General features: G+C 37.8%; 3 protein-coding genes across 9 annotated transcripts in view; 1 reads left to right on the forward strand and 2 right to left on the reverse strand.

Moving 5' to 3' along the window:
* Positions 1 to 767, reverse strand: part of LOC111808439 (transcription factor GTE6-like) — a 5,764-nt gene extending 4,997 nt beyond the window's left edge. The window contains exons 1-2 of one of the 3 annotated variants that reach the window (XM_023694408.1): positions 680 to 766; positions 460 to 555 (exon numbers count right to left, since the gene is read on the reverse strand). The gene's annotated coding sequence lies outside the window, so the exon portion shown is untranslated. Of the gene's footprint in view, positions 1 to 459 lie in introns of all 3 variants that reach the window. The other 2 variants (XM_023694409.1, XM_023694407.1) reach the window with 2 other exon arrangements.
* Positions 768 to 855: 88 nt separating this feature from the next.
* On the forward strand, positions 856 to 5,292 carry LOC111808438 (protein MAIN-LIKE 2-like). Of its 3 annotated transcripts, XM_023694406.1 has the most exons (6): positions 1,162 to 1,301; positions 3,033 to 3,084; positions 3,174 to 3,252; positions 3,364 to 3,996; positions 4,149 to 4,313; positions 4,402 to 5,292. In XM_023694406.1, exons 4-6 carry the CDS (start codon positions 3,475 to 3,477, stop codon positions 4,966 to 4,968), a joined length of 1,254 nt encoding a protein of 417 aa, XP_023550174.1. In that variant the 5' UTR covers positions 1,162 to 1,301; positions 3,033 to 3,084; positions 3,174 to 3,252; positions 3,364 to 3,474; the 3' UTR covers positions 4,969 to 5,292. The 3 variants fall into 3 exon arrangements, with proteins under 3 accessions (XP_023550172.1, XP_023550174.1, XP_023550173.1); XM_023694404.1 differs by lacking the exon at positions 3,033 to 3,084 and having other exon boundaries at positions 856 to 1,301; XM_023694405.1 differs by lacking the exons at positions 1,162 to 1,301; positions 3,033 to 3,084 and having other exon boundaries at positions 3,124 to 3,252.
* Positions 5,293 to 6,033: 741 nt separating this feature from the next.
* Positions 6,034 to 9,099, reverse strand: part of LOC111809281 (elongation factor 1-alpha-like) — a 9,452-nt gene continuing 6,386 nt past the window's right edge. Inside the window, exons 1-3 of one of the 3 annotated variants that reach the window (XM_023695725.1) lie at positions 8,443 to 8,511; positions 7,482 to 7,968; positions 6,034 to 7,296 (exon numbers count right to left, since the gene is read on the reverse strand). In XM_023695725.1, the coding sequence (XP_023551493.1) occupies positions 6,409 to 7,296; positions 7,482 to 7,943 (1,350 nt within the window). In that variant the 5' untranslated portion in view covers positions 7,944 to 7,968; positions 8,443 to 8,511 and the 3' untranslated portion in view covers positions 6,034 to 6,408. Of the gene's footprint in view, positions 7,297 to 7,481; positions 7,969 to 8,442; positions 8,512 to 9,099 lie in introns of those variants that run through there. The other 2 variants (XM_023695724.1, XM_023695723.1) reach the window with 2 other exon arrangements.

Here is a 9,099-nt window from a genome sequence, read left to right on the forward strand (position 1 = left end):
CACAAAGAGCCCTAGATCCACTTTTTTAAATCTCATACATACAATGAATGAATGAGCCACATGAATACGATAGTTAGGAATCACGACTCTCCACAATGATATGATGTTGTCCACTTTGAGCATAAGCTCTCATGGCTTTGCTTTCGGCTTCTCCAAAAGGTCTCATTCCAATGGAGATAGTATTCCTCACTTATAAACCCATGTTTAATTTAAATTAAACGGGACTCCCAATAATCCTCGACATACGAAGCATCACAAACTATAAATATGAAATCAAGCCGGAAAAGCATTCAATCTATGAAACGGGATGATGCAGCTGATTATAAATCAAAGAACAAACTGGATTTCCAAATCGCAATCCCGTAGCACCACTAAGCGTTCTTCAATGGCTACTTTACTTCTATGTAATCTATCAATGGCTAAAAATATGAAGCTAATTAACCAGAACAAGAACAAAACCTTCCGATGGACGTCTTTTCATCGACAAACCAAGATAGTCTAAAACGCATCACGATCCACATGTTTTGATCCCAGCTTTCCCGGTATCCAATGATCCTGAGAGCTCCGTTGGTAAGAACAAAGAGATTTGGAAGTCATGTCATGAGTATTCAATAAAGCATGGAATAACGACGTTTTTTAAGCTCCAAAACAGAGGAAGGGGTAAAGGTTTGAGAGAGACCCACGGAAGGAGGAAGATGATGACGCCGCCGTGCTCGGTGTTTGAACCGTCTGTTAACTCTCAATAACCGGACGCTGGATCGGAAGGGGCAATTTGGTCATTTTACTTTTTTTTTTTTATCGGATGAGTAAACTTTCGCTAAATTACAAAAATTACTCCCCATATTTTTTCAAAATTAAATATTGGAAAAATAATATTCTAGTTTCAAATATTGGAAAAATGTCAATACTGACCGGTTCAGCTTGGTTTGCGCGTTCAAGGGAATGAAGGTTCGGTTCAACCGGAACCGAACCGGGTTTGAATATATATACTTTTTAGGGTTTTGTCCTTTCCCTCCCACACATTTCAGCTGCGTTCAGCTGTTCGTCGAGGTCGAGCATTCTCCTTTCATTTCGTTGTTCATCGTGTCGAGTGTACACAACCGTCCGTCGAAGTTCCCCTCAGTGGTTCGCCGCTCTTCGTTTATTCGTGCCTCCGCTCGCCGCCGGTTACATTTTGAGTTCTTTTACTGTGATTTAATCAGTCAACCGAAAAAAAAAACCCCGATTTCCGTCCAGCGACTACCACTGCAGCCCCCTCCGGCAATTGTGTTACCTCTGTGCTTCGTAATTCCATTCTCCAGGTATTTATTCATTCCAACGTTCGAGCACACTAGAAATTTCCCTAGTAATCTGTTTTGAAACTGAATTTCCTTTTTAATTTTACTTACTTGCCTAAATCAATCGACCAATTGCTAACAGTGTTTTGAATGGCCCTACTTAATTTTACTCATTTGCAATGCTCCGTGACACGTAGTTGTTCACCTGCAACACTATCTGTGTTCATTTGATTTAGTTTTCAAATATTGAATAATATGATGGTCAGTCAAAGAAATGGTTGAAAATTAAACTATTTCAACTACTGAACAACCAACAACCTGCCCAACCCAACCCAACCTGAAAATAGAAGGATTGGTTTGGGATACTAACCCTATTGGGTTATGTCCGGGTCCAAAAAATCCCTACAACTCAACCTGTGTACTATACCCATTAAGTTGAAAAAAAAAGAACACTAAGATTAAGTTCACAATTGCCCATTGGATCCACATGTTTCCTTCCCCAAGTATGATCAGTAAGTACAAACATGGTGAAAAGTAAACGGTGAGCTGATGAAACAATTAAAAAAAGAATTATTTTTGTAAGTTGAATAAAAGAATGAAGATCTCAATATACTCTGAATGCAATTCAATCCATCATTAAACATTGGGGAATGAGGTAGAAACCATAAAATTGCAGCAAGAAAAAAAGAAGAAGGAAGATTCGATCACTTATGGAAAGCTGGATAGTGATGAGATTGAGAAAACGAAGAGGGCCATTTGCTCCTGCAATTGCCCAAATTGTCGTTCTTTGTTTCAGCTATGGTCATTTGAGAGCAATTGGTGAAGCGGCGTTGTTTTACTAAACGTATATAGAAAAAAAAAGACGAGCCAAAATTTATCCCATCTATCAATTTTTCTATATACTGTTGAAAATTGTGCAGAACGTTTAGTAAATTTTGACCAAGAAGTCAGTTTAGACATATATCTTCGACTAAGAGATCTGAGAGTACACTAGCATTGCATCAAAGAACCAAAGTTGAAGTAGAGAACAAAAATTAAGACAGTTGCAGCATAAGAAAGCCCTCTCTAGTACTCCAACTCCATCACTCCCCAACTTCTCCGTAATTCTTACATTGGCTCTTCCTTCTTCCCTATTTTTTCTTTCTTGCTGTAATTTTATGGTTTCTGTTTCATTCCCCAATGTTATTCTGAAATTAGTGAGCCCAGTTGGTTTCTTTCTCCAGCAAGATTTTAGATTTCATACTGACTTGTGCTCGAGTATTGAGACCTCCATTTTTGTATTAAACCAAGAATGATTTTATTTTTCTTGTTTGTATGGCCTAAAGCTAACGCTTAATGGAGATCACAAGGAAACTTAATTTTCTGATTTCTGTTGTCAAGAAAATGAATTTCCCGCTTATTTGGTTTGTCAAGGTTCAAATTTCAGCTGTTATTTGCTTTTTAACCAGCCAAAATTGTGTTCTAAATGAGTTTACTCCATAGTCTCGTCTCGTGTATTTAATTACTGGGAGAAAGAAAACATCTTGAACCTCAAATTTCATAATGTGGGACAAGTCTTCCTCCTCCCCATCCCAATAGGCATTGGAAAATTTGGTTGAGATCTAGGTTTTATGCTCGTACCACATTCACTGTTTATTCTTTCGGGTCATCTTGTTGTAGTGTTCAACTTAAACCTTAATGCTCCAGCTGGTTGGAGAATTTGAAATTCAATCTTAAGGATCTTTCTTCAATGAAGTTATTTTCTTTCAAATTCAGGCAATCAATCTGTGGAATGATCTTGTTTTGCATTGGCCAATGACTATGTGAGGTGTTCTTTTATAGCTGACGCTTAAGTTTGGCNTTCGTCGTTTTTTTTTTTTTTTTTTTACAATCTTTAAGTAAGAGAATGGACTCCAGTGCAACTCCTGGACCGGATGATCCCTTAATACTCAAAGAGCAAGATAATCACATATCGTCAGACATTTGGGACGGAAAGGTAATGGATTGTAGTCTTGTTGGAGCTTTGAACAGTGCTATTGTTTCCATTTAGTAAATTTATAGAGGTTGAGATATATTCTTACTGTTGTATATTTAAAAAAAATGGCAGGAAAGGGGTGTGCTTAGATGTTTAGAGCATACTTCCATTCTCGAGAGATGGAAGCTTACAGGAAAACAAATCGAGCTAGTTGAAAAGGCTGGATTTGGGTACTTGAGATTGATGCCAGCAGTAACCCTCGACTGTGCGCTCATCTCGGCACTGGTGGAGAGATGGAGAAAGGAAACAAACACATTCCATTTTTCGGTCGGAGAAATGACCATAACACTCGAAGATGTTGCGCTTCTACTTGGGCTATCAATCGACGGAAAACCTGTTACAGATGTGGATGTCGATCCCAAGTCACTTTGTGAAAATTTACTTGGGAAAGCACCCATAGATTTCAAGGGTGCTGTGAAGCTTACTTGGTTGAAGGAGGTTTTCTCTGAATGTCCTGAAGATGCGAGTATCGAACAAATAGAGTATTCTACTCGTGCATACCTCCTATACTTGTTAGGGAGTACGATATTTGCCTCAACAAGTGGGAACAAAGTTAGTGTCATGTACCTTTCATTATTCAAGGATTTTGATGAAGCTGGAAAGTATGCTTGGGGTGCTGCTGCTTTGGCTTTCTTGTATAGAGCATTAGGCAATGCTTCTCTTAAATCACAGCGCACTATTAGTGGTTCTCTAACGCTTCTGCAGGCATGTAAGCTCGTTGCTCTTTTCTTTTAGTGTCGGAGAATGTCGGTCGCTTAGAGTCGATGCAACTACGATTGTATTGCATCTCTGCAAATGTTGTGTTCTCATTAAAATGCTGACTCCCTCTCTGGACTTTTTCCTCACCTGCATAACAGTGTTGGAGTTATTATCACTTGAACATTGGGAGACCCAAATTGAAAAAGGAGCCAGAGAATTGTTTCCCGTTTCTTCTTAAATGGACGGAAAATAGAAGTGGCTCAAGAATGGGAATAAATTTGCCCACATACCGCAAGGCCTTGGATTCTCTTCAACCCTCTGATGTAAGTTTCTCTGTAATGATTCTAGTATTCCCCCCTCTGGAAAATAGCAAGCTGTATGACTTTCTCGACTTTTTCGTGTATTATTCAGGTACAATGGCTTCCCTACAAGGATATGGACTTTTCCGTTGTACCCGACGATATCAAGAATAGTTTGGTCTTGTCTGCATCACGAACAATGTTGATTTGTTTTGATAAGGCGGAGAAACATCTTCCCGACCGATGTCTGAGACAGTTTGGCCTGCCTCAGCCTATTCCGAAGGACGTTGAGGATTGGAAGCGGAAAATTTGTTTAATGGATAGCAAGGAGGAACTGCCATCAGAGCTTAAAGAATGGTCGGACCGTTATGAACTTATCGAAAATGGTGTTGCTAGTGTAGATGAAAGTGAGTATTTGCAATGGTATGAAAAGATTACCCGCAAATTTGTTGGACGGGCCGAGTCGTGGGAGTCTAGATTTAGGCAAACAATCAAGGCTATGCATGAGGTAGTGAAGATAGTAAACTCGATCTCCACGAATGGGATGGATCGTGAGGATCGTAAGTTGTTTAGTAATGTGAAAACTATGGTGCATAAATGTTGGACCGAGAAGTATGCCGATTCGCCTAGCGAAGGGGATAGTACAAAACGAACCGGGAAACGCAGGAGGGAAGGTTAGCCAAAGTTCTGTTGTTCTTTCAAGTATTGTAGATCCAGTAAATGGCAGTGTTTGAGGAATTTCAAATTTCACACTTGTTGGGTTCTCTTTGATGTTGATAAAATCGGAATATGGTGGCTGCAAGATCTTGGGAGCTGGGATTCACTGGACTTCATACATGTTTGTTTGATGCAGAGTTTCAGGAATTCTCAGCAGCAATGTGTGTAATTTTTCCTTCGTTATAATATGGCACAGAGTGAATATTCCAAGCAACACTGTATGATTCAAAGCTACTCATTGGCTCACTTTCCGTTTGAATAAAAACCATTGTTATATTTTTCTGTTTTTGTTGGTTGCCCGTCGTTATCATTAGAGATTGTCACGGGCGGGCGAGCCATCTATGCTGTCTATTTCATTATTTCTGTAGTCATGGACGGGGAAGCTTTCTCCTTCTCCATCTTATACTACCTATTTCATTAGTTCTGTAGTCATGGACAGGGAAGCTTTCTCCTTCTCCATCTTATACTGCCTATTTCATTAGTTTTGTAGTCATGGACGGGGAAGCTTTCTCCTACCTAATTCATTATTTTTGTAATCATGGACGAAAAAGCTTTCTCCTTCTCCATCTATGTTACCTATTTCATTATATTTGTAGCCATGGACGAGAAAGCTTTCTCCTCCATATCCTTCTCCTTTTCCATCTATGCTATTATTTATGTATAATTGTAGAAATTAGATTCTTTACAAATAATTTTTCACAGTTTATTATTTTAAAATTTTCCTTTTTGTTAATATAGTTATTGTTAAAAATGGTAAAAAAAAAATATAATAAATAAATATATTTCACAAGTATATATGCCTCAATATAATATTACTAGTTTTTAACATAGTCTTTAGATTAAAATTTAATTATTATAATTGCATAATATAATAGTCTTTAGATTAAAATTTAATAAATCTCAATTCAAAACAATCAATGAAAAATATTATTTCTTATTTACCAATCAATATTTACGAAGTCACCATGCAATAAAAAAAAAAAAAGATTTATCTCGGAACTAGATAAATTTTTTTAGAAAAACAATATCCTTGGATTTCAAATCTAATGAACTGAACCAAGAGATTCAAATAATTAAAATACTAAAAAAACATAAACCATCCATATTATGGATTAAATTAAATTAAAACAAAACTGAAATAAAAGCAGTTTAGCAAGACAGAAAAAAATAAGATAAAAAGCTAGAAAAGGAGACGTTGCCACCGCCGGTCAAGCACCCAATTCTGCGAGAAGCTGCTCAGGGACGACGGAGGAACCTTGAAGACGTGTCCAACGAGACACAGACAGAACAGACCCCAAGAGGTAGAAGAAGATATGTTATTGTTATTATTATTATTAAGAATCCAGTCATCATGAAGGCGATGGCCTTCACTACCGCCAAGTCCAACGCCTACTCCCACCATTCACTTCCCTGATTTCTTGGCCGCAGACTTGGTCACCTTGGCCCCGCTTGGATCCTTCTTCTCAACGGCCTTGATGACACCAACAGCCACAGTCTGCCGCATGTCCCTCACCGCAAACCGTCCAAGTGGTGGATATGTGGCGAATGTTTCCACCACCATGGGCTTGGTGGGTATCATCTTAACAAATCCAGCATCGCCGTTCTTCAAGAACTTGGGCTCTTTCTCAAGCTCTTTACCAGACCGCCTGTCAATCTTGGTCAAAATCTCAGAGAACTTAACGGCAATATGAGAGGTATGGCAATCAAGAACTGGGGCATAACCATTTCCAATTTGACCTGGGTGGTTCATGATGATAACTTGAGAGGTGAAATTGGCAGCTTCCTTAGCAGGATCATCCTTGGAATTTGAAGCAACGTAGCCACGCTTGAGATCCTTCACAGCAACGTTCTTAACATTGAACCCCACATTGTCACCAGGGAGAGCTTCTTGGAGAACTTCATGGTGCATCTCAACAGACTTTACTTCAGTTGTCAGTCCAGAGGGGGCGAAGGTCACGACCATACCAGGTTTAAGAACACCCGTCTCAACACGACCCACTGGCACAGTTCCAATACCTCCGATCTTGTAAACATCCTGAAGTGGAAGGCGAAGGGGCTTGTCAGATGGTCTCTTAGGCTCTTGGATCAAGTCGAGGGCCTCGAGAAGGGTTGGGCCCTTGTACCAGTCAAGGTTGGTGGATCTTTCAATCATGTTGTCGCCTTCAAATCCAGAGATTGGGACGAAGGGGATTTTGTCTGGGTTGTAGCCAACCTTCTTGAGGTAGGAAGAAACTTCCTTCACAATTTCGTCGTATCTAGCTTTAGAGTACTTGGGGGTGGTGGAATCCATCTATCACAAAAAGAACCAAGTGAGTCAGACAAGTTACTCATAACAGACGGGAAGAACACAAAATTTCGTCGTATGCTAGGGAGAGATTTCCACACCCTTATAGTGTTTCATTCTCCTCCCCAACCGAGGTGGAATCTCACAAAAACAATAAGCTCAGAAGAAGAGTATAAGACGAGCAACATTACCTTGTTGCAGCAGCAAATCATTTGCTTGACACCAAGGGTAAAGGCAAGAAGGGCGTGTTCACGGGTCTGCCCATCCTTTGAAATACCAGCTTCAAAGCCTCCGGTAGTAGAGTCAATGATAAGAACAGCACAGTCGGCTTGGGAAGTACCAGTAATCATGTTCTTGATGAAGTCACGATGGCCTGGAGCATCAATAACAGTGCAGTAGTATTTGGTGGTCTCGAATTTCCACAGGGCAATGTCGATTGTGATACCACGCTCACGTTCAGCCTTAAGCTTGTCCAAGACCCAGGCATACTTGAAGGATCTCTTGTTCATCTCAGCAGCTTCCTTCTCAAACCTCTCAATAACACGCTTGTCAATGCCTCCAAGCTTGTAGATCAAATGGCCAGTGGTGGTCGACTTTCCAGAGTCGACGTGACCAATGACCACAATGTTAATGTGTACCTTCTCCTTACCCATGGCTGAATCTCAGGAAAAAGAACTGCTAAACAATAAAAATTTGGATACAAAATGAGCGTAGGAAAATAACATAAAGGAACAGGCAGGCAAAAATTCATCACTAACAATTATGAAAAAAAATTCTGAATTTCACATGTCTTCGTAAATCTAAAGTTATTCACGAAACATTTCCACGACTTGTTAATTACAAATAGTTATTCACGAAACAAGACGAATCAGAGAATAAATTAAGAACACGAAGATGGCAATCGAATCAGTCAGAAGAGATTAAATGCAGATCTAGGCTACAAGCAATAACACATTTGGAAAGATCGGAAAACAAAAACCTAAAACTCAAATCAAACAGGTAATAAGCATCAAATATATAATCATATAAGAATTCAACAACGATTTACGTGATAAAGCAATAAAGACGAAATCAAAGCGGATATTGATTACAGATAAACAAATCGAGATCGATTGATAAAGAAATCAAGAAGACAATGGTATAAATCTGAACCTGAATGCTTTTGCTTAAACCCTTACGGCAGAGACTGTGAATGAAAAATAGACTAATAGGGTTTGAGAATTATTATATAGAAGGTCTAACAAATGGGTTGACGAGAATACCCTTATAATTTTAAAATTTATAACACATTCCCTCAACAAAAATAAATTCCTTAATTAATCCCTGGAATTAATTATAACTAAAAAGTTACCCCTAATTATACTTTGTGGAATTAATTATAACTAAAAAGTTACCCCTAATTATACTTTGTTTATAACTGTATTTTTTATTTATTTTTTAATTAATAGAAGTTATATAGATTATTTATAGTATTCTATATTTTTTAAAAATTTGTTATTTATTAATTANACTAAATGGAGGAGGTATTTTAGGGGATGGACGGAGAGATTAAAGGAGGTGGTCAGTTTTTTTTTTCTTTTTTCTTTATTTTGTTTATAATTTTAAATGAACATTGATTATTTATTTAATATAACTGTATTTTTGCATTTATTTTGTAAATTATTTATTTTTTAATTAATAGAAGTTATATAGTCTTATGCATTATTTATAGTATTACAAATTTTTGAAAATTTTGTTATTTATTAATTATATATATATATATATATATATATATATATATATATATTTTTTTTTTTTTTTTTTTTTTTT

The sequence above is a fragment of the Cucurbita pepo genome, chromosome LG13 (genome assembly GCF_002806865.2).
Source record: "Cucurbita pepo subsp. pepo cultivar mu-cu-16 chromosome LG13, ASM280686v2, whole genome shotgun sequence".
NCBI lineage: Eukaryota > Viridiplantae > Streptophyta > Magnoliopsida > Cucurbitales > Cucurbitaceae > Cucurbita > Cucurbita pepo.

Coding starts and splice junctions, on each gene's coding strand:
- LOC111808438 (XM_023694404.1), top strand. CDS start 943: ATGAAGGTTCGGTTCAACCGGAACCGAACCGGGTTTGAATATATATAC. Junction 3,253..3,363: donor CAGACATTTGGGACGGAAAG/GTAATGGATTGT, acceptor AAAAAATGGCAG/GAAAGGGGTGTGCTTAGATG. Junction 4,314..4,401: donor ATTCTCTTCAACCCTCTGAT/GTAAGTTTCTCT, acceptor TGTATTATTCAG/GTACAATGGCTTCCCTACAA.